Below are 26,390 nucleotides of genomic sequence, written 5' to 3' on the forward strand. Positions count from 1 at the left end.
ATCGCCTTGGCTGGCGCGGGAGCGTTTTGATGGGATGGGTGGAAGCACTGTGTGTTCGTAGTCTGTCGTTTTAAGGTTGCCATTGTTCACAGTTCGCAATTCGCTCGCCAGAGACGAATGTAAAACCTTTTAAGTTGGCCTTTGTTTTCCATTTTTAATTAATTTGCTTGCTTGTCGTTGACTTTTTTCTGCGAAGTCACTCTTTTCCAGTACAACTCTTTTTGTTTTGTGTTGTTTCGATCCATTGTTGTCGTTGCCATTATCGTCCTTAAAAGAAGCCAGAATGCGAAACACAGGACATACAACAACAGCCCCCACACAATAGCTTCATGTTTGTTGTTAAGTTCTTTCTTTCATTCTTTTTTTTTTTCTCCATTCATGGTGCTGCTGTCCTGTTGCCAACGCAAGCAACCAGCAGGAAAATACGAAGAAGCATTACGAAGTCTGCCTTCTCGACTTGCTACAGTCCGAGCAAGTATGCATGAATGCACATACATACCTACATACTCGTACATATTTATGTGTTTAATGTTTGTGCTCAACTGCACATCAATTCATTCGTGATTAATTATAATTGTTGTTATTGTTATCGATGCTGTCTCCGTCATTGTGATCCCATAAAACGGCGTATACTTGCGCAAAAACAAAAATGGCCCATATAAATACATACACTATTACCTCGATATGCGTTACTGATTGGTTCCGACGCAATGCGAAACAACACATGCTTCACAAAATTCAAAGCCACAAATATTAGTTTTTCAATAGTGTAAATCAAAGAAATTTATTATTTTTTTTCTTAACGCAAAGGTATTGGTGTACATACCCAGCAAAAACAGACCTTACTAACTAATGGGTTTTATAGTGCTCTTTGGTAGTCGTAACTACTTACAAAACTCCCTACTAACCCATTATTGTAACAAGGGCATGTCGCACTGAATAACTAGTTATTCTACGACCATTAGAAGTGGAAAAATAAGCTAAAAACGTATTTTCTATTTTTAGAACATTTGAGGTGGCATTTGTTTTCAATTTCAACTCACTTCATATTTTTATTTCGCTCGCTGCTATCCGGCCGACGGTGAGCGTTGAACACACAACCCTCGGATTTGTTGTGGGACACACAGGCTCTGTGCCACCGTACTTAGTAAGGAGTAATATAAGTAGTTATTTTTGTTTACATTACTTTGTAATGGGTTACATAATGTCTGATGGATCCGAATTTTATTGGATAAATATTTGTGTATATATATTGAGGTGGTGTGTAGCACTGGTTATCGTTAAATGCCTGCTCTGGATATATCCTCGGCAATAGTTGCCATCTGTTACCATCGGGGCTATTTTTTGAAAGTGTTATCAAACCATAGGAACCATTATATGAAACCCACCCACATCGAACATGAGAAACATTAAGCTATGGATTTCAGTCTAGATGAAAATACCAGTCATCAATATCAATAGCGTGCGAAATAATTCGGTTCAAAACACCTATTTGTTACTGCAGTATAGTCCTGAATCCATAAAAGCAACCATCACGGAACTGAGCACACTCCCGACCATTTAATTTCCATAACGAAATGTACATATTCTAAATATGTACTCCCGCAAACTAAACGAACGGAAATCAGTTAAACTGTCAATGCTTTGGCATGGAATTTTTGTACAGGAAAATACCTAAACACACTATCCGCATCTTCTTTACAGCAGCTATTCTTTTGATAAAAACCAAAATGAAGCCATAGTTCAGAGAACGTAACATTCCATTTTTACCTTTTTTGTAATTTTGTAATTGCGAATATGCTAATATGTAACTGCGAATTACTAATGATTGATAAATATTCGTTGAAAATTGGGGAGATAAGACGTAAAACTGCTTTCAACGCCTTTGTGTTCGTATACTAATCTAATCAAATCTTTGATATTTGACACTCAACCTCAATTTAGTCATGTCCGTCCGTCTGTCTGACTGGATGGTGCTCACGATAACTCTCGAACGGATAAACCGATTCGAATAAAATTTTGCACTTCGTAATATTTTGCACAAATTTAGTTTAAGTTCGAAAATGCACCATATCGATCCACTCCTTCGGGTACCTCCCACACAAAAGTTCAAAATTTTTGTGTAAAATGGTGTAAACGATAACTCTTGAAGGGATCAATTTGGTCCAGACTGACCGCAGACTTGACCGCACGAAATAAAATGGAAAATCTGTAAAAAAAAACTCTCGCAGGGTCCACTCCTTCGGGAACCTCCCTCAAAAAAACTCTCGCAGGGAGTTTTTGATTGGTCCCAACATTGCACATTGTATTATTTCACCCAGCCATGTATCAGATTGGAATATGGACTATATCGGTCCACTCCTTCGGGAACTCCCACACAAAATTCGGAGAGAATAAAGTGTAAGAGCTCCTATATTGGTCTTCTACTAAAATTCCAATGGATATTCTCTAAGAAAACTATTAGTCTACTATTAAAATGAACTCTTGATGTTCAGGTATTTTTATACCCTCAGCCTTTAGGCTAGAAAGGGTATATACACTTTCATACGGGCAAAATGTGCCTCATCGAAATAATGGTTTTAGACCCCAAGTATGTTAGGACGAAATGTGTTTCAGACAATTTGGAGTTGATTTAGCAATGTCCGTCCGTCTGTCTGTCTGTCTGTCTTGCTGGCTGGTGCGCACAATAACACTCGAATGGATGAACCGATTCGGTTCAAATTTAGGCTTTTATAATATTTTGTCCAAACTTAGTTTAAGTTCGAAGATGAGCTATATCGGTCCACTCCTTCCGGTACCTCCCCCACAAAAGTTCCAAAATGTTGGGAAAATTTGTGGGCACGATAACTCTTGAAGGGAGTAACCGATTTGGTTCATACTTTGCACATCGTGAAATTTCTACCAGACTTACGGACTCACCTGACCAATATGGACTCAATCGGCCCACTCCTTATGGTACCTCCCACACAAAATTTCGGATAAGTTCAGTTTAGGACCTGCTCTCGAATCGCTTTGATTTTTGTTGCAGCAACTTGTACTCACTTCACCCCATACGACGGTAATATTTTATCAAAACATAGTTTAAATTCGAAGATGGGCTATATCGGTCCACTTCCTCAGGTACCTTCCCCACAAAACTTCAAAAAATGTTCGGAAAATTTTGCGCACGATAAATCTTGAAGGGAGTGACTGATGTAATCCATACTTTGCACATCCTAATATATCTACCAAATATAGATCAGGTTCGAATATGGACTATATTTGTCTACTCCTTCTGGTACCTCTCGCACAAAATTAAGTTCACTTTAAGACCTGCTCTCGAATCACTTTGATTTTTGTTGAAGCGATTTGCATTCGCTACACCCATTACGACGGTAAAAGTTTTTTCAAGGGCAAGTCCATATTTCGTGGGAAAACAGCCCGAAAGGTGTAAAGAAAACCCTATGTCCCATATGTGGCGGTCGGAGAACACGATAACTCTCGAAATGCTCAACCGATTTGGTCCAACATTTGGTCTTCGACATATTATATCCAAACTTCATGGGCAATACCGGTCCACAACTTTCGGTACTTCTCCCCAATATTTAAAAAATGTCACTAAAATGCTAGGACGATATCACTTGAAAGGGGCAACCAATTTGGTCCAAACTTTGGATCTCCTAATATTTTATCAAAATTAAGTTTAACTTCTAAAATGGCCCATATCGGTCCTCCCTAAGGGTACCTGCCCTACAAAAGTTCAACATTTGTGTCTTAGTGCAGTCAATTCCTAATCCACATTTTTGTCGGCAAGTTCAAATCGTCGGTGTCATGTTTAAGTGTTCCATACGCAATTTGCCTGATTCGAGAAAAATTCAAGTTAATGTTTAAGGCCATACAGGATAAAAATGGTGCAATAATCCAATACTTTAAGAGCTCAGTTCTACTTAACTAAACTCATAGAATATATCAGTAGTTTATTTTAGTCAGATATCTGTGATAGTCTAGAAGTTACGGCAATTTTTTATAATTGCAAAAAGTTGCTGAATTGTTCCATGGAATCTTTTTTTCATGTTTTTGACAATTTGTGTCACATGGAACACGTTTTGTCACATTTCAACCAAAACACTTTTTATCGATCGTGTTCCACCTCCCTTATATGAAGTGCTACTGTGGAGTTTAAAAATCAGGACTTTTAATGAAACATTTATTTTTCTCATATAAATACAATAAGGACCATTATTATAGGTTTCTTAAAACATTTATTTAAGGGATTTCCCCCACTTATCACAATTTTTTTGTGGTCAAAATTTCGATCGGACAAAACGGATTGATATTTTGCATTTCTAAGGTAATATAAAACATTTAAACGCGATTTTCTTATAATACCATTTTTGTACTTGGTTAGATTCAAGTCGAATGGACGTTTTTGCGTATATTTTTGTGGACTTACATCAAAATTTTGTCTTTAAACTATGGATTTTTTTGTTTAAACGATTGATAAATTTTCGTTTTCATATAACAATACAATATTCAAATATATTTGGATTTAGAAACTATTATTCATCAGTTTTTAAACCAAGTCCTTTAAAACAATTTGTTCCATACGCCACACTTTTCCGTAACTTGGTGCGGAACAATTCGTTTTTGTATTTTTTTGTTCCATACGCCAAACGACATGGATATGGAACTAATAAGTTCAAGGTTGTTTTATTCCATACGCCAGGCTTTATGGATATGGAACAAAACGACAAGATTTTTTGGGTCACAAAGCGGATATGGAACATATTGCCATCTGAATATCTCAGAAACTATAAGAGATAGAGAAAAACCGACCAAAAAAGAACATTGTTTAAAACCTTGTAAGGTACCTTTATCTCAAAATGTCAAAAATGGCGTATGGAACACATAAGCATGACACCGACGAAATGTCTAAAAAGGGCCAACAAATTCTGAAGAGACCTTAAATGTATTCGATCTGTCCGTAGGTGAAAGTTTCACTTTACCTTGGCTGAGGGTATATATCTGTCGGCAAAGCGACTGACACTTTTTTACTTGTTTTGTAAAGGCTTTAAAGTAACAACAAGTTTTTTTCATGTTGAGGTAGTTAAAATTGATTTACTTTCGGAAAAGACAGATAAGACTATAGTTTCGGTCAACCCCACTTGACCTCATGAGTTTTCTTAGTTCTTTGTATTGAAGCTAAAACTCTTCTTCACTCTATCTGGTTTCTCCCACGATTTCAAAATGCTTGCGTTTAAGTTCTATTTAAGGTCTGCTCTCGGAAATATTTACCACAGGTAGTCGTTGTAGCCTCTTTTTATTGTTCCTTCGCCAATAATTGAAGTCTTAAATTCTGTAAGCAGATCGCAAGAGGTGTCAGATATGAAAGTTTCGCAGCAATGGTGGAACGTTGACGTACGGATAAAATAAAATATTCAGATTTTGCTGGTGTTTTTTGTTATTTTCATTTAACAGACGAATGGATTTCTTAAAATAAACTGGTCTCTTTGCGTTTTGTATAGAAAAAGGACACACATATACGACATCTATCTTTGTTATAACAGTCCATATTTTAAATTCAGTTATATGGGGAATGTGAGCGTTGTATCTACATTAGGATGTGTCGGTATAACTGTTAAGAATTGACGAATGTATTTTTTATAAATCATCCGTAATTACTCACATTTTACAAAAATGCGGTATTTATTGCTAGGATGAAAGCAAGTTATACAATGCAAAGAATATGCGTTAAGAAATCGATGTTTATTCATGAAATGAATTACGACAATTTCGGACCATTCTAATGTTTGCAAGCATTCATTTGCCTAATGTAAGCAAGTTGCTGTGGCTCTCCGTATGTGAATGCTTTGTTCAAGAAAGTTGAAAAGATGCAAGGAATCGTTATCCTTTGTTATGTTAAAATAAAAAGTTACATTGAAACGGGACACATATATGGGGGGAGGGGATGCGTGTGTTCTCTTCAACCAGGGGTGGGTGTGTAGGAAGTATCGACGCCGAAAGCAAATAATAAAATAGTTAATACAGTACGAAGGACACGTGTCTCATGACGCACCAACAATGCGATAGAGAGTTGTTTCAGAGAACTATTGTTATGCGGATACAACCGAAATTGAATTAAAATTTTAAGAAACGTCGTGATTGACAAAATTGCTGTGGTACAAAAACATTCGCCGAGAGGCACGCGGCGTCTATTTTCTCATTACGATAAATCTGGATTATGTTTAGCAAACTACTTAGCTATGCAACTGGTTGGAAGTGCTGGCTCTCTCCAGTTGATTCGTGTGCTACAATGTCCGATGAGTTGACACAGATTGCGTAAGACGAGGCGTGAATAGCACATTCGACTAACAACGAACGGCATTGGCAACCAGCAATCAACCCTTCATGCATGTATATTGCAGGCTAGCTATCGGATTAGACGGAGACGCTGTCTATTGAATTCATGCAGAAATAGATTTTGTTGTTTGACAGTTCTTGTCATCTTTGACACTCAAGCGTTAAACAGTGACAGCATGTGATCTTGTCATCTAATAATCTAACCGATGTATAAATGAAATCAATTGTTCTGTGGCCTCCTGCAGGGGCGCGAATGGCCTTCGTATTGCCACTAATCACACGTTACCAGACACCAAAAAAATGGGTGGGTGGTTGCATGTTTCTCATTATGGTTTCGAAGCACACAACCCACTGATTATGGCTTATTTGAAGCAATCATGAGAATTACAGCTACTTTGTATACCTTCCACCATGGTATGGAGGGGATATTAAGTTTGTTTTTCGCTTTGTAACACATCGAAACATAATCATTTGCGACCCTATAATCGTGGATCCAAACGAATTGAAGGAGATGGTCACAAAAGTGTCTTCTATTTGGGGGCAGGCTATGTTCGAAGATGGTCTATACATAACTGAACCCGATTCGATGTAGCTATTCAATCAAAGTGGGAAAAATTTGACATTTGGTCTTTCCTATGGGAAGAAACCCTCCCTGCAGAAAATTGACCATATATTTGTCTATGTTTTTATATAGCCTTTTTTTTGGTACTTTCGTTACCGATGTTAGTCCACGTTTTAATATATTCCACATAGAACTGTTTCTATTTTTAAATATTTTCGTTTTCCTTTTGGTGGAGGGTCGAAAAAGTTCGGCTTGGCAGAACTTAAAGCCGATTTTCTGATTTTACAAACATCGAGCGGATACTCACCCAGGCGTTTGGATATCTCGGAATTGTGCATTTTTGGGTTGTCTTGTGCTATTTTACGGCGCTGCAAGCGGGACCAGACCATGAAAGCGTTCATTGGACGTTTGATATGCTCCTCGTTTTGTCTTTTCGTTGTGTTCTGTATCATGAGACTGAAGAAAACATCGCTAGGAGAAAAAAAAAAAACGAATATAAGTTAAGGACAAGGTAGATGACTCGGAAATAACTATTCAGCAATCAACAAAGGCAAGTCTTACCTGGCACTACCTCCAGTGTTCATTAATGAACCCATGTTCTGGTGCAGGTTCGTCATTTGCGATGACTGTGTGGTATGGTGTAGGTGGGCTGCTGCTGCGGCAGCCATGGCGGAGGTATTGGACGATGAAATTGCTGACGATGTACCAGATGACGGACCTGAAGAGCTTTCCCCTGCAATGTGGTTGTGCGTGAGATTGTTCGGAAGGTGTGCTGTTAAATGATCACCAGGTCTGAGGGGCAATGCTCTCCCTGAGCCGGCCAGGGAATGCGTATGCACCGAGGGCGAACTGCTGTTGTGCAAAGATCCTCCGCTATGTAGGTGAGTCGTGTGGTGAGCGTGATGCAGAATGTAGTTATGAGCAGGGGAGATTTGCTGATTGCTTTGCGATACTGAAGAAATATTTGACACTGTGTTACTACCAGTGGCCAACGAGGTGGACGGCGATGTCGTATGCTGGCTCTGCAAGCTGCACAATGAGTTTAGTGAAAGATGGCCGTTGCTCCCCTGTTGAATGGCCGTTTGATTATTATGATGATGATGATGGTGGTGGTGCACTGCCGCCGCCAGCTGTTCAATGTGACTTCCGCCTGCAGAACCGACAGTCGAACTGTTACCAAAATGATTTGTTAGCGTCTGACCCGACGATATAGAGAGTGGATGCGCTATCGATATCCCAGACAATGAAATTGATGGAATATGTTCCATCATTCTGTGCGCAGAAGCACTTTATCGCACTGTACCAATAAACACCTTGCAATGCTCACCAAAATCCCGATTCTCTGCACGCCAACACTAAAACATAAAAAGAAACGAAAAAGATTAAAGTTTTTCTACAGCATAGGCATCCAACGTCTAGTCTGTAGACATACTTGACGTACTACCCCTAATTGAATGCCATTTGTCATTCCGGCAGTTACCCCCATTCATTTAGGCCTTATTTTATGTACGTTGCCTAGAAAGAAGCGTGCTCCACAGAGCAAACAAATACCAGCAATCTACCTTTGATTTATCATTCAAGCTTATTATCATAACAAAGCGACACCTTGCTTCACACCACCAGCAAGACCCTTCCACGTACATTCATTGTATGTCTTTTGTTAAACGAGGCAATGGTTATACCGAAGATAGCTCAAAACTATCTCCAACTAGCAGTGATTTATAAAATCTCATTCCAAATTCAGTGTGAAGACTGTCAAAACATTCAAAATATGTTGATAACACGCTGAAATCTAATCTGAAATCCTTTTAATTCGGCATTTTGTCATCGAGCCACTGACAATGGAGTATCCACATCTATATTAATTATTATTAATTATAAATTCACAAGCGAACAGCATTCATTAGAATCAAACATACAACAAAACATCCAAACTGAGGAGTCTGTATCAGTAAATAGTTGACAAATGCTGAAGCACGCAATCTCCCTAAGCCGTCGTAAACTTTATTTTTCGACAAAACACACGAGACAGAATGTACTCGTAGTGTGATACATACATAGGTAGTTGTTTTGGATATGGACGCTGGTATAACATTTTTACCGCAAAATATGAATGCAATATCATATCGCATAGAATGGAACTCGATACAAATATTTATATTGCGTACAGGCTCATTGGCATTGAACATCAACAATATTGGTCCATGAGAAATACCGGAGGATTTGACTGTCATGATTGGTTTTCTTGTATTTATCGAGGTTTGAAAAATATTTTACAAACATAAACGTTCATTTTATGCTTGAAATGTGCAACGTTATGGCTCTTTAAAAGACGAAACGTTTATAAAACGATCAAATTTTTAGCATCCATACATTCATTCAATGCGTTATATTTTTACTAATCGCCATATTTTTCCAATCGAATTAGTTTAGTTGTCGATTAGTTGTCTCTAACATGTAAGTGTTTTCGATGTAATATTTAAATATGTGATGAAGTTTGACCTTCAATTCCCTGAGCTCTACCTCATAGTCCACAATTCGGGTGAAGGGCACTAATATACTCATTAAATGTAGCCAACATTACTGAGGGGTATTTTGCCACCGTTGAATTTGATGTGTAGAAAATCCAGGTCTGGCCACATCAAATTTTCAACGGTGGCAAATACCCTCAGTAATGTTGGCGACATTTCCTGAGTATTTAAGCCATGTAATACTTCTCTAAAGGTGATGTCTTAGGACACGCCGTTCGGACTCAGTGGTAAACAGTAGGTCTCATGCATCGGGGTGCACTCATTGATATCAGAGAAGGCTCTTTTGTCCCTGCTGGAATGTTTGTGGAACAATTATATTTTATACATTTCTAATAAATATTCCTAAATTGGAAAATTTCAGGTGGAAAGTTTTATACCCACAACGAAGACTATGTACCAAATTTTATCAGCAATTTCGACGTAATATTAAGGCCACATCCTTCAAAATACCGAAAATCGGGAGGTACCGTTCTATGGAAGACTAACCACCAGATTTCAGCCATTTCGGTGGAATATTGAGGCCACAACCTTCAAAATCCCGAAAATTGGGAGGTACGGCCCTATGGGGGCTATATGAAGGCGTGGACATATACGAGTACCTACAAATTTCCGATGGAGGGTTTTATACCCCCAACGAAGACTAAATACCAAATTTCAGCCATTTCGCTGCGATAGGACTACAATATTGTTGAAGACCACAAAGTAAAATTCTAATTACTTTCTGAGATATAACCGCTTTGGACTTTTTGGGCTAAATTACAGAAAAACTATTCGTTTTAGAAAAAAGTTAGTGTTCAATAATGCTAAAAAGCCTCACAAATATAATTTTTTATACAATTTTTTATCCTTAAAAGTTTTTGGTATTTCTTTTAAGGAAGGCCAGACAGATTACAGAAAATCTATTCGTTGTAGAAAAAAATTAGTGTTCAAAAATGCTTAGAAAGTCCCAAAAATATAATTTATACCCTCCACTATATTATGGAGAGCATATTAAGTTTGATTTTTCGTTTGTAACCCATTGAAATAATCATTTGCGACCCTTGATCAGGATAAAATTCTGAGTCGATTTAGCCATGACCGCCGGTCCGTCTGTTGTAATCACTCTAGCGTCCGCAAAAATTGAGCTAGAACGCTGAATTTTTGCCCCGGGTATCTTTTTTCCAATAGGCAGGTCTAGTTTGAATGGGCTATATCGGTCCATGTTTTGGTATAGCTCAAATATAACGGTACCTCCCGATATTCGGTGTTATGAGGGTTTTAGCTACAATTCTAAACCGGACTAGCTGTAATCTGACATTTTAGGTTCTTAGAGGTCACAACGTAGGGGATGGAAGATACCAAGGAACGGTCCTGACCGGTTTTAACATGGCAAAGCCCAGGATTTATCTGGGTCCCTATTGCATCTCAAGTGGACACTGACCTCCCCGTGGTGTCACCTGGGGAGCTGCCTTTAACACCCGTTAAAGGTAGTGAGTTACATGTACCGCGCGTTCACCCATAAAAACGTTAAAAACTTGGGTTTGGGCGTCGGGTTAGTAACCCTCCCCTAGAAAAAGCAGGCTACTATGAAAAAACGAAAGAAAAGAAAAACAAACCCCTCTAAGGTTAACGAACCCCGCAAATGTTTTAAGGACCATGATCTGCGAATGTTCGCACTCTTTATAGAGAAGGTGCAGTTTACGCGTTGGCATATGTACTTGAAAAGTACAAGGCCGACATTACTGCCATACAGGAAATCGGATGGATTGGGAGTGGCGTCCAACAACACCTTAAGGTGACGCACTGTATTATAGCTGCCATGACACAATGCATGAGTGTGGTTGCGGATTTGTAGTTGGTCGGAGGTTAAAACATCTGGTCTCCATCTTCACCCCAGTGAATGAAAGCAGACTCGCTGCAATTCGATTAAAAACAAAATTCTTCAACATCAGCTTTATTTGCGCTCATGCTCCCACTGAAGACAAGGACGAACAGACCAAAGATATATTTTACGAGCGCTTAGAAGAAACTTATGGCCGTTGCCCTGCCCATGACATTAAAATTATTCTAGGCGATTTTAATGCCAAAATTAGAAAGGAGAATATCTTTGGACCAACAGTCGGGAAATTTAGTCTCCACAGTGAAACATCTGACAATGATATGAGGCTGATAGACTTTGCAGCTGCAAAAAACATGATAGTTAGCAGTATCAGATTTAAGCATCTCGATATTCATAACGCCACCTGGCTGTCTCCAGATTAAAGAACAAGAAATCAAATTGATCATGTTGTGATAAATGGAAGACATTCATCGAGCGTGTTGGATGTACGATCGTTCCGAGGAGCAAACATAGATTCCGACCACTACCTTGTTGCAGCAAAGGTACGTACCCGTCTAAACGTTGCAAATAAAGCACGAACATTTACACCGCGGAAGTTGGACATCGGTAAGCTGCAAATACAACAGATAGCCACAGCATATTCCACTCAATTAGCACAATTTCGTAATGAAAGCACACCTCGTCCCGATAACATATCAGCACAATGGCAAAATATTGCCCACTCCATGCAAACAGCCGCAAAAACCCATATTTGGATACCAGAGACCTCCACCAAGGAATCCATGGTATGACCAGGAGTCATGCTTCTTCCGAAGAGAAAAATGCGGCATATAAGGCTACTCTACAATCAGTAGCAACGCGTAGCGCACGAGAGTGGTATCGGGAGAAAAGGAGAGAGGAGAAACGTCTTTTCCGCAGGAAAAAGAGGGAAATGGAAAGACTGGAGTGTGAAAAAATCGAGATGTACAGGAGCCAGAATGAAGTCCGAAAGTTCTACCAAAGAGTGAAACATCAAACTGATGGCTTTGGTACAGGCACATCCTCCTGTAGAAACCAGCAAGGTAATTTGGTAACTGATACAGATAGTGTGCTCAGGATATGGAAAGAACATTTCTCCAAACTGTTGGTATCCGATAGTAGCGAAGACGGCGAAGATACCACAGATCCAATCCCAGAAGATGGTATTGAATGTATAATGCCCAGCCAAGACGAGGTAAAAACAGCAATAGCCGATGGCCTACCAGCCGAGTTGTTGAAAACCGGAGGCCACACACTGATAATGTGTATTTATCAGCTAGTTAGCACCATCTGGCAGGAAGAACGAGTACCCGACGATTGGAACCTGAGCATCTTGTGCCCTGTCCACAAGAAAGGAGAAGGACTTTATGCTCCAACTTGAGGGGCATAAATCTTCTCCCTATTGCCTACAAGATAGTGTCAGGTATAATGTGCGAACGACTAAAGCCTATCGTCAATGAAATAATTGGACTATACCAATGCAGTTTTGGAAAAGTATTCCAAGCCATGTCTGAATTTGGTTTCCCTGAAAAGCTCCTCCGGCTTTGTAGAATGGCATTAACTGATACTCGCTCGTCAGTTAAAATAGGAAAGAACCTCTCCAATGAGTTTGGTACCAAAATAGGTTTTAGATAAGGTGATGGCCTCTCGTCTGATCTTTTCAACATTCTGCTGGAAAAGGTTATACGAGATGCGAATGTGAAAATAAGTGGCACAATATATACAAACAGCCATATGTTACTTGCTTATGCCGATGACATTGACATCATAGGTCGATCGGTAAAGGAAGTAACTGATACCTTTGAAAAAGTCGAAAGGGAATCTGCTAAAATGGGTGTGGCGAGAAGACAAAGTTAATGGTGTCGTCGCGCAATGCGTCCATAGAGATCGGGCCAACTGTTGACGTTGGTTCCTATAATTTTGAGGTAGTAAGGGACTTCGTCTACATCGGCAACCGCCGTAAACACAACCAACAACATGAGTTGTGAAATACGAAGAAGAATAGTGTTGGCCAACAGATGCTACTTCGGGCTGAGTAAGCAGTTTAGGAATAAAGCCAAATTTCGTTAAACAAAAACAACGCTTTACAAAACACTGATACTACCCGTGCTGATGTATGATTCAGAAGCCTGGGTACTAGCAGACAAGGCAGTGCTTGGTGTGTTTGAGAGAAAAATTCTTCGATAGATAAACGTATCGAGATGCAACAATTGCGTTGGCTAGGCCATATCATAAGAATGAGCGGTATTGAACCCGCTAAAAAGGCGTATAAATTCGGGCCGCGTGGTGCACGCAGAATTGGCATCCCAAAGAATAGATGGCGCAAAAAGTGGATGAAAAGATGGCAAGGCGCGGTATTCCAGAAAGCGAATCACTAAACAGAGAGAGTTGAAGATCTTTTCTTAGCTCGGCTTATGGAACTAATGTTCTGTAATGAGCCAGCTAAGTAAGTAAGTAAGAGGTCACAACACTGCTCCAACAAAATTGTCAATGTTTAGGTGTAGCCTCCATGTAGCAGTTCCTCCCGATTTCGGTATTTTGATGGTTTTACCTACAATTTTTAACCGAACAAGCTGTAATTTGACATTTGGGGTTCTTAGGGGTCACAACACTCCTCCAAAAAAAAAATGTCAACATAGATCCATGTTTAGGTATAGCCCCCATATAACGGTACCTCCCGATTTTTGGTATTTTAAGGGTTTTAGCTACAATTATTATCCGAACGAGCTGTAGTTCTGTTTTGGTATAGCCCCCATATAACGGTACCACCCGATTTTCGGTATTTTGATGATTTTAGCTACAATATTTGACGGAACTAACCGTAATTTGACATTTGAGATTCACAGTAGTCACAAAACGTTCTTACTGAAAATGTTTAATATAGTCTAGGCCACATTTAACATACCTCCTGATTTTCGGTATTTTGAGAATTTTAGCTTTATTTCATGACCGAATTTGCTGTAATTTGACATTTGAAGGATCTATTGCGCACAACATTTCTCCAACTGAAGTTTTAAATATAAGCCCATGTTTTGGTATAGGCCCCATATAACGGTACCTCCCGGTTTTCGGTATTTTCAGGATTTTGGCAATATTTTTTGACGGAACTACCCGAAAATGGACATTTTATGTTCCCTGCAGTCACAAAACTTTTCCACCAAAATTGTCTACATAGGTCCACACCTTGAGGTAACTGGCCTTCACTCAACAATTTAGTACTTTTTTATACACAAACATATATAGTTCACATTTTCTCATTTCAACCATAACACTGCGACCTTCTTATATCAACCAAGGCATATTCATACAAGGTTGAAGCAACAATCAGCTGTATTCTTACTTTTTTCTGTAAATTTAGTTGTCAAAATGTAATAGGGTCTACTCATGAAATTTGAAACTTCGAAATTTGTTACCATAAAATACTGCTTTTCATCCTAGTCGTGAAATAAAAATTACCTACATAGAAAAAAAATCATTCAATTTATGAATAGTGTTCAAAATTTTTTCCCAATGTTCAGATTTTTGCATTGTATGAACCTAATTCATAAAGCAATAAATACTGGGTCCTTTTTATAATGAAACATAAACATGGAATATATGTATATATTTTTTGTAAAATATGAACAAATTCATTCATTCCAAAATAATCTTTTTTAAAGCAAAAAAAAAAAATGCTTATATTCTCAAAACTCTTTTTATAGTTTTCATAAATTTATTTTTTCTATACAAATTTTGTTATTTTATTTTGAAATTAGTTTTTTTATTTTATTTTGTAATTCTTGTTCTTTAAACGATTCTCTTCTTCTAATTGATTTTTCCTAGTTAATTAATTATGTATATTGTAAATCAGAACAATGTGAACCATACGTACATACATATTGAGTCCATCAACACTAGCTTAAGTTTTTAGATGTTGCTTTTATATTAAAGAAATTCAAAAATTGTATTTGCGAATTAATGCTATTGATATGGTGAGTATTTTCCGACAACAAACAAAATCTATACGTGTGGTGAGTTAGGGTGGTAGTGGTGGTTGCTTAGGCTGTTGTGCTTTGTTGACACGGAGTCAATGTGCGTGTAGATACGATGGAGAGGAAGAAAGACAAAAACAATGGAAGCAAATCCTCCACATCTTTATTAGCAAAGCACAAAAACCGGTTTTGTCAGAAAAATAGTGGTTAATGTAGGGGAAACTATGAAATTTATTTTTGTATTTTAGAATAGCATTCATACTTTTGCAAAAATAGTATTATGTACATGAGTAAAAAAATTTGTTCATTCACTTTCAAAGAGGTACGTTCAAATTATGGACAAAAAAATTATGAATGGAATTAGTAAAAAAATTTGTTCAATAACAACAAAGTTGTTTTTGTAAATTTTTTAGTTGTTGTAATTCGTTCATATACCTTATATAAATTTGCCATACACATCGACAGTGACTCTAATGCCAAATTTCAGAATTCCAATTCGATCCAAAATTTAATTTTTTAACAAATTTAATTTAGTACTATTCAAAGCAAATTGATATAAGGTATAATTTGAGAATATTTGAGAACTAAGCTAGGGTGTATATCAGAAATTAGACCCCGAACCACTTCTTCGATGTTCCCATTCGCATTATTTTTAAAGTTTCCCCAGCGTTTTTAGCCACAATGTACCGATGGCCTCAAGGGGTTTACACCAGTATGTATTGTGTTTACCAATCTTCGGATGTTTAACATTTTTATTATACTGCAAACGTAAGAACGGTTGATACTAAACCCCTTTCCGAGTGAATATTTTACAATTTAAATGTTTATATGAAGGAGATATTTTTTGATTTGAGGGTAGTATGATATTTCCCTAGACCACGGGAAAAGTGGAAGGAGATGGCAACCCTGTTAGGATAACAAATGCAAATTGCTTCTAAAATGACACTACCTTGCCCCAAAAACAAATTTAAGTCAAAAGTGCAGCTATTTAAAACGATAACACTAGCATTTTTAATAATATTCAGTCGTTGCTTTTGCACAGAAAAAACAAAAGTATGATTTTTTTTACTAATTCCGTTCATAATTTTTGTTGTCCATAATTTGAACGTACCTCTTTTAATGTGAATGGAAAAATTTTTTTACTCATGCACACAATACTATTTTTGCAAAAGTATGAAAGCTTTTCTAAAATACAAAAATTAATTTCATAGTTTCTCCTACGTTAACCACTATTTTCTGGCAAAACCGGTTTTTGTGCTTTGCCCACAAAGATATGGTGGATTTGCTTCTATTGTTTTTGTCTTTCCTCCCCTCCATCGTATCTACACGCACATTGACTCCGTGTCAACAAAGCACAACAGCCTAAACAACCCACACTACTCACCACTACCACACTAACTAACCACCATAGATTTCGTTTGTTGTCGGAAAATACTCACCATATCAATAGCATTAATTCGCAAATACAATTTTTTAATTATTTTAATATAAATGCAACATCTAAAAATTCAAGCTAGTGCTGATGGACTCAATATGTTTGTACGTATGGTTCACATTGTTCTGATTTACAAGATACATAATTAATTAGGAAAAATCAATTAGAAGAGAACCCTTTAAAGAACAGGAATTACAAAATTAAATAAAAAACAACTAATTTGAAAATAAAATAAAAAAATAGTTTCAAAATAGAAAAACAAACATTTTTATAAAAAAATAAATTTATAAAAAATATAAAAATAGTTTTGGAATATAAGCAACTTTTTTTGCTTTAAAGAAGATTATTTTGAAATGAATGAATTTGTTCATATTTTGCAAAATAGTATACATATATTACATGTTTATGATTCATTCAAAACAGAAACCGGTATTTATTGCTTTATGAACTAGGTTCATAAAATACAAATATCTTAACATTGGAAAATTTTTTTGAACACTATTCATACATTGAATGAATTATTTTTTTCTGTGTGGTTTGCATTCTCCATTCTCAAGGATCAGCCAATATTGTTGTTGTTGTTACCCCATTCAACTGAAAAGTACAGAAACAACTTCTTGAAAGCTCTCTCTACATAACAATGAATAAATGGACACAAAATATTACATTTTAAAAAAATTTTAACGGATCCAAAAATTGAATTAATGCGTAATCCTTGATTTGTTGCTTTTGATATGCACAACCCTGTATGTCCATAATTTTTGGTGGATAAGTTTCTTGGTCACTGGGAACCTTAAATGTCAAATTATAGCTAATTCGGCCTGAAAATGTGTCTAAATACGTCAAAATAGCTAAAATCGAGAGGTAACGTTATAATGGGGTTATGCCAAAACGTGGACCGATATAGGCCATCTTCGAACTTTATCTAAGTTCAGACCAAAGACACATGTATACAACAATTCAGCCATCTTTCTCAACTCCTTCGGATGATAGCGTGACTACAACAGACGAGCGGACGAACATGTCTAAATCGACTTAGCATATTACGCTGATCAGGAATATACAGTGAGCGTCAAAATAAAGTTTACACATCTCAACATTTTTTTATTGCATTATTACACCGATATAAAGATATTACACGTGTAACATATGAATGTAACTTTTTTAAGTATTTAGTGGTGAATTAAAATCCATCAAATATTAGGTCCTTCCAACGTTTCATTAGGGAATAAACATGGTACAAATACACAGGTAGCCGCATCGGCAATTGTTGGTAACATAAGATGTCAAAATTTGACATCAATTCAATGCAATTGACACATCATGTTACCATCAGATGGCTTGATAATGCTACCTGTATTATGGTACCATGGGAATAAATGACGATTATCAAAATAACCAAATTTTTCGGCAAGTACTCAATGGATTTGAAGTCTAGATACTTCAATGAGTGATCCGATATAAAAAAGGACGAATGCTTCAGATCCCTGCCCATATGTTACGTAAACCTTTGGTATTAGACCAGACCTCGTTACTGCTATACACCCCCTGAACATATAGGAGACTTCATAATGTTTGAGTATATTTACCACGTTCCCATCATTGAAAGCTTCGTAGGCATTTCTAGACATTTTTTGTAGCTTTTTTAGCGAATTTAGCGTAGGAAAATGTGTTTTTCAATAGTCCCGACCAATTTCACACATTGGGTAGCTAAAAAATTCGAAAACTGTAAAAAAATATGAACGAAGATTTTAACGATGAGAATGGTGTATAGACAATCAAATATTGTGAGAAGTCTCCTGTATGTTCGGGGGTGCATGACAGTAGCGGTGTATGGGTAAATGGCTTTCATGGGTTCAGGGATATGAAAACAATATATTTCACTCAAATCGACACGATAGTATGTAAATAGCCTAGTCTAGAGGAATGGGGCTAATATCAAAGGTTTACGTAACATATGGGCAGGGATATGAAGCGTTCGCCCATATTTATGAATAACATGTTGCTATATTTGACTCCTATGTATACCGGATCACTCATTGAAGTCTTTAGAATTGAAATCCATTGAGTACTTGCCAAAACAATTCACCGGGTTGTAAACTTTATTTTGACGCTCACTGAAGGAGGAGGGAGGTGGAGGTATAAAAACCATTTGGTACATTTATCCTACACACCATCAGTGATCTCATTCCTCATTCCAGAATTCCAGATCTACGCGGTCGCCCAATACAAATGGTATCCTCTTGTACTATTTGGTACTTTTCGTACTCTTCTAGCTTCAGCCGTTCCGTCTGGTCGTTGACGAATCAATCAGTAAGTCAATCACTTTACTCTTTTATTAAGAAATATCTATACGAATGTGTTTGAACAGGGTATATATGTTTAGATATTTTATATTTGTCAATCAATTACAAAATTTCATTAATTGGGAAATTGCAATGGGCTGTAGCCCCTTTTGCGATATCTCCAACCTACACTAACCGACCGACACTATCAATGTAAAGGTGAAATATTCTACTTTCTACTATTAGCTAAAGAATAAAACTGTTCCTATTTCTTCCAAAAACGTTTGCTTCGCCTATAATTCCAACATCACCAAAACCAACAAGCTTCTTCCCCAAAAACTTTCGTGGCGATTAGAACAAACTTAGCCAGATCGCCTCAGCTCCTCGAGGCAGGACAAACTGAACTAAACATAAGATGTATAAGTGGAGTCGCCGACTATTCCTCCTTCGGTGTTTGTGGGAAATAGTTTTTTAGGTAATGTCGAATTTGTAATCCTTGTCGCGTCATTGAAGTAGACTATCCACTGAAAAGCCAAAGCCTGTAACGACAAATTCTATTGGTATATAAACAAAATCCATTCGTCAAAAACGGTGTTTACTTTTATTAAATGTAAGCGGTTTTGAAATATTTCAAATTGCTAAGGCAGAATTTCTTCTGCTATATTGCAAACTTCTCATATTTACAAATGAAAAGCAGCGCTGTCACATCCTCCCCAACCCAAGATGCAAATATTCAAATGAATACAAGAGTCTTCTTCAGTTAACACACTGACACGGAGTCTATTGTAGCCAACAGTAAGAAAACAACGTTGGCAAATATCGACAATCCATTTAGTTGGATAACGGATGACGCGATGGATGACTGGACATACTCGTATACGGCAGTTAGGATTACATATTGTGTGCACATGTCGCCGGCATATGTTTATTTTGTCCGATTCTGCTTGGCCCCACTATTGTACTGTTGTTGTTGTCTCAGCGTGTTTGGTATTCATGGGTCTGCTTAAAGGATGACCCATGTTAATGCTGCCAATGACTGCCAATGTGGTGGAAAGGGGTGGCATTTTGTTGCAGTCACTCCACAAGTCCTTGATCAAATGTTTAGCTGACTGGTCCATTGTGTTCTATTACGAATTTGCTTTTGTTGGCCCTTTTCAATCCCTTCGTTGGCATTGTTAAGTTGTTAAATACACTTGAGATGGATTAAATGGAGTAAGTGTTTAAGACACAGTTTACAATTTGAATAGTTGCCGATAACAGTAATAGACCGACTGGTGGACAAACAAACCAAGTGGGCATTTCGAAGTGGTTCTGGCATTTCAATGACAATACCAAAGATGCCTTAGTGAGTGGACCAACAATGGAATTCTAATGATGCCCATTGTAGCAGTACCATTGAAACGGAAGAAAAGTGTTATGAATTTTGCTAAAGATGCCTTGATTGAGCACTGAGTGGACCTGATAAGGGGCATCAATTTATTGATTTTCATGAGTGTACGTCGCCAAAGAACAAACCATCAGTTCTACTCCATTATTATGCTCGACATCGGTATGAATGCGATATGAATTTATGTGTTTCAAAAAAAAACTGAAGACAAGAAACGAAGGCAAGGGGATAATTATGAATGACCACTGTAGTGATAAACTTATTCATGATGGTACCTGGTGGCTTTAATCCTTATTAAGTGCCACATGTTCACTATGCACTCACACACAGGCAGCACACACATCCGCACTACACCGACACTAATATGGGGCTACATTGTAGGACTGCCAATTGCTTTGTTTCCCATGTAGAACTGTCACATCAGTAACCGCGAAGGACGGCAAGCCATGAGCCTACAGTAGTGCATCCTGCTGTTATCAAATGGGTTTACAAATTGTTCTTACACCCTTGTCCGTTGCATTCACACACTTCGCAATTCAAACTTTTATTGCTTGTCGTAGGGAATTATGTCCATGTTGGGTCATCCCAAACTCGTTTCCACACTGAGAGAAATGTCTTCTTGTTGTTTTACTGGAGCTTGCTAACCTGCAGCTATCGTCCACACAACCACTTTATTGCAATGGATGGCTGGCTGGTTGTGTGTCAGAGTGGTGTTGTTGCTACGAGAGACATCAGTTGTTGGTTCCATGCTGTCTGCCAATGTATGCCGTCGTCGTCGCTGTTCTTGGCTGTTCACATGGACACTGACCATCACACATCGCATAGACATCCAAATATTTCGCACTGGGGCCACAACTTCAGTACCGATCGGAAGGCCAAGATGCATGCAGTTGCATCTCTGTGTTAATAGATATCATCGTGAATATTTATAACTTCACAGCTAAATTACATTCATCTGCATATGCAGCGCTCGCTAAGAGCTTCAGAGGCTAATCTTTAAGCAGGTCTGACAATGAGGCAGAGGAGACGCGCGTATTTCAGGCCACAGTAGGAGCAAATTGCCTCAAGTCACTTGACACATGAACAAATATTTTCTGTATAAATGTGTTTGGTTTAAATAAAAAGATCCGGACACAAAGGCAACAAAAGCTGCTGGTCTCTAGCTCAGTTTGGGGCTGACAAACAAGAATTATGATCGGCTTAGCCACATGCTGAGCCGCTTATTCGTGTTGCATTCAGCAAACATCCCAAAGGCATTCAGTCACAGAAACACAGACGACGGGCAACGGGCAGCTAGCCAATGATATGGAGTGATCTGCAGAGCATATTCAACGATGCTGTCTGCCTCTGCTCTTGTATCGTTTTGATGTGACTCTTCCCAGCAAACCAAATGTCTGATGTCCGACACGTCTGAACAATTTCGGAAGCAAAGTCGTTCAGATTTCGTTCCGATTTCTAAACGATTTTTCGGATAGGAAATAGTTCAGATTTTGTACCGATTTCGTTCAGATTTCGGAACGAATGTCGGATAGAAATTTCCTTTTCGAATTTCTTAAGGATTTTCTTCAGATTTCGTTACGAAATCGGACCGAAATCGATCCGATGTCGCTGCGACATTTTGTTCCGAAATTATGTCAACCACTTCATACAACTTTCGTTAAGATATCGTTACGATTTCGGACGATACGTCCGACATTTCGTTCCGATTTCGTTACGAAGTCGGTACGATTGGTTTGCTGGGTTCTTACTGTTATTGAATGTACGAGTTGGCAGTTGTTACCATTTCAGCCGAATGCGTTGTGCTGTGCAGCGTGTCAATTTCCCATCACCCGTTGTATCATTTTGTTCGCTTAATCGCTAACCGTGTCTTGCTTAAATTAAATCGCCATGTGATTTCATTTTCGCGCTCCTTTGTATCAAATGCCTCCTAATGGTTGTTGGGTATAATTCGCGAACTTCCACACTCGTTAGCAGGGGCATTCGCTACACTTTTAACGGAATGAATATTGATGGCAACGATTGATTTGTGCCCATGTCCCACCCAAAGGTTGGTTAAAATTTTGAAATTTATACCAACTTTTCTCACCGGTTGTAGGGACATTATTTTATTTTCTGTTGGCAACTGTTTTGTTGTGTAGCCATTAAACATTGCATAAAATGGAGAAATGGTAGTGTGGTACCAAAGAAGGTTATTGCCTTCCGTCATTTTCCATATTCCCCTTGAAAAACATTGTTTCACAATTTACCAGACGTTCGCTTGACTTCAAACACCTGCAGGATTTCGACTTTTCCACCAGTTAGACCACTTCTCTTTCACGCTCAAATATTTTTATGACAACAACAAAAACAATACTGTTCGAGGGTGGGAAATGGGCTATTTACACAAGGATAATTTAAAAAGTGTATCCATTAGTTGCATATACTCCTGCCATATTCCATGAGACCTGCAATTCAATGAAGATTTGTTGTCTTAACCATTTTCGCTACAGCCCGTATCTGTAAATTGATTCTGAGCAAAGTGGTAAGTAATTTATTGTTCCATTCGTCGTGACATGGATTTAGATCGTGTTGCAAGAAAATACACTGGTTTTAGTGAAGCAATCCACTCTGAGTCAGAGTATCATTATAGATAAATTCTGTCGTTGGAATCCTGGTTCCATTTTGTTCAGACAAATCGATTATTTGTGTGCCAGCTGTGTGATGGATTTTTCCCCTTGTATGTGGAAGAGAGTTACTATCATGAACATACCAGTTCACTGGTAGGACGTATAAGGTCTGCATTACACTCTGTGTAAACGTACAAGTGACTCCAATGCTACCTTGATCGGTAACCATATTCATTCAAGACAATATCTGGTAAGTAGCACTTGCCAATACATCTAGACCTCGCTTTGCGTCGTCGTCGTAGTACCAATTTTCACTGTACGTCGTTCGATTATCGATTTTGTTTTGCTGTGGGTTCGAAGCTTCAAGTTTTCTTTTGGAAAAATTGTGATAATATGAGAGGTAAACTGTATCAGTGTTAGAAAAGTTCATCATTAGGAAATTCATAAGTTTTCTTTCCGTATCGTATGAATAGTTTAAACTATCTTACATGCACAAGGGCTAGCGCTAAGAGGTTTCGTTTAATGGATATGGCAGATTGGTTAAAAAAGAAAAAAACTATCCTAACTGAGAAAGTATTCTGGCGGTAGTTACAAATATCGATTACAAATTTTGCATTGGAAAAGCTGTTGAATAAACAAACTCTAAACTATTTGCAACAAGATGCGACACAAATGTGTGCAATTTTGTGACTTGGTGTTCTCTGTTCGCGCAAACGAGGCTCTCCCTAACTCGCTACATGGAAAAAGTACCTGCAGCACTACCAAAATTTATATAAGAGCCAACTAGAAGTACTTGGGGAATAAAGTCTACAGATATCTGCGTTGTTATAGCGGACAAGGCAGTAGGGATGGCAGCGGATGAGCTAATATAGGTCAACGGTGGCGCTTCCAACAACAGGCGTCCAAGAAGTTTACGCTCGTGCTTAGACGTTAATGAGGGCCAGGCTCTTTAAGCTCTTCCTTGTGCTCACAAGCAAAGAAAAAATTCTGACAAATGTTGTCACCAAAAACATGACAAAAAAAAACAACAGAAATTTAATTCTCCCAGCAGGTCACAGGCATATACCAAATCCACCCGCAAATGCAGCAAGCTCAATGTTCGTGGGAGGGAGTAATTCATGTTTCAGAAACCCCTACAAGGTTCTTTGCTCCCCAAGTAGTTAAGCGGAACAGAAGAAGAACCCCAATTCCATGTGTTGATATGTGGTAAAAAATTAAGCAGTCTGGCGTTAAGTCGTTTGAGATCTTAAGCTTTGCTTTCCCTTGTTTAACAAAGTAGAACAAGAGAATCAAAAATGTTCAATGGTGAAGAAGAGCTCTCGTTCAGAACCTAATTTGAACATCATCATGTTTTCACCAGTGCTTATGTCCTCAGAAATATTGACTGAGACTGAGAATGATATTGATATTTCTGTATTTCGAGTATTTCAGCTATTTGTAGTTCCTCTATAAAGGATGTCGTCACAATTCGGTACTTTAGATTTTATATCAGACTCTGAGATGTCGACATCAACATTTACATATTTTGACAATGGATACTCACTTGCATCCAAATGTTTGTGTGTGTGGGACAGAGTTCGAAAATAAACAGTACAGTACCACTAAAATATTTTTAGCTTAGTGTTCTGGAACACAAAAACTAAAAAATATATTAGTGATACTGTTCCGGTACCACATTTTGATACACTAAAAACGTTGGGTACCGCAGTCGGAACTTTACGATTTTTAGTGCTCCTCTGTCGGAGCACGACGATTATCGTTGTGTTCCGGTACAGTATCACTATAACATTGTTCAGTGTTTGTGTTCCGGAACGGTACGTTATCGTCGTGTACCTATCCATCAGTGTTACGGTACAGAACATTACCATAGTGTTTTTTTCGATGTGTGTGTGATATACACATCATATACTTGGCTTATGTACATCTTGTATGGTGGAATATCCTCAATAATTAAGATTCCTTATTTCCCAGAAGCTAATCTACTGATTGGTGTATGGTCCCCACCATGGAATATGTAAACATTATAAAATTGAATTTGCGTCTCCTTCCACCAAAAATACACTTTGGAATTGTTAATCTGGTCAGATCTTGACACTCATTTTGCAATTTGTGTCACGATTTCAATAATGACTCCTTCAGTTCGGATTTGCTATGGCATATTCCTTTCGTTTCAGTTCTATTGCACCGCGTTTACACATTCGCCTTAAATGGCAATTGTCTTTCAATGATGAACACGTGTAAATAATTACTTGGTGATTTTTTCTAATATGTCAAACAGACACTTATCAATCATCAATACTCACGATAGATTGAGTGACATTGCCAGAGGTAACAGCAACCTGAGATGGATAAGTTAGTACGTTCAAATAACAATTCAGGGTTTTGTTCCTTTTTCTTCGGATGAAAACAAATTTTAAATAGTTTAAAGAGTAAACACATACATAAATGGATTTGTAATAATTTTTATCATTGCAACATTCGAAGGTGGACTTTTTAACAATTTGTTTAATGTGGTGGTCAATATTTCAAGACTTAATGATATTGAAACTTGTATTTTTTATTTCATTTGGGTTTATCTTTCCTCAATTTTTGTTTATTTCGATCGATTAGAATAATATTTGATCGCAGGTGTACCGTGTACCGCGAAGGCATACCGTCGGGACTTTAATTACCGTGGTCATTGCCATACCGATCACACACACATATACACACACAAAATTAGTAAGGGCCGTTCTTATTTTCTTCGAAATCAATCGAAACATTTGACTTTTACACGCTTTTCCGTTTTTTTGCGATAATGGATGACACAATTTTTCTCCGTTTAGGAATATTGAGATTAACAAAAAACAAATTATCAAGTTAAACTTGAATTAAGCGATCAAATTTGATAGTGCGTCTAAGCGCGCGCGATTTCCGACGATACTAAGAAAATATGCAAACTTTGCTGTAAACAACTCTGCATACTAATGGATCTGGATGTGTCGGTTTGTGTGAGTGCTGTACAGGCATATGTGTGTGTATGTGTATTTGAAAGCTGGCCAATGTGTTTGTATAGATATTTCCGAAAATGGCGTGAGACCAAATGGGCAACAGATGCACATCGCCACGGCAGAACCCCATACAAGACATAAGCAAATGATAGTGGAGCTGAGGCGAGATTGTGATCTCTGCTGAAGAAACGGTAGCCCCCCAAATGTGTTCAGTGAGTGCGAGAGTCCAAAATCATAACAAATCGACAAAGACAGAGGCTTACCGAGAGACAACATGTAAGCGGATACAAATTGGAGCATTTGTGAGATAATCGACGCATATCCAACATATGGGCATGTCCAGACTGTGGAGTATACTTTCATTGAATGCATAGCGTTGCAATCGAAGCGCACATGCAAGTTGAGCGCACACGAACAATGATTTGGATTGCTTACAAAATTTACCCT

The 26,390-nt window shown here is 38.0% G+C and overlaps 1 protein-coding gene across 1 annotated transcript in view; it reads right to left on the bottom strand.

The window, feature by feature from the left end:
• Positions 1–25,927, bottom strand: part of Sox21b (SRY-box transcription factor sox21b) — a 52,133-nt gene extending 26,206 nt beyond the window's left edge. The window contains exons 1-3 of the mRNA XM_073987171.1: positions 25,257–25,927; positions 7,463–8,256; positions 7,209–7,372 (exon numbers count right to left, since the gene is read on the bottom strand). Coding sequence (XP_073843272.1) covers positions 7,209–7,372; positions 7,463–8,172 — 874 coding nt within the window. The 5' untranslated portion in view covers positions 8,173–8,256; positions 25,257–25,927. The remainder of the gene's footprint in view (positions 1–7,208; positions 7,373–7,462; positions 8,257–25,256) is intronic.
• Between the last annotated feature and the right edge of the window lie 463 nt (positions 25,928–26,390).

The sequence above is a fragment of the Musca autumnalis genome, unplaced genomic scaffold (genome assembly GCF_047663935.1).
Source record: "Musca autumnalis isolate F117 unplaced genomic scaffold, ASM4766393v1 scaffold_4, whole genome shotgun sequence".
Classification (NCBI taxonomy): domain Eukaryota; kingdom Metazoa; phylum Arthropoda; class Insecta; order Diptera; family Muscidae; genus Musca; species Musca autumnalis.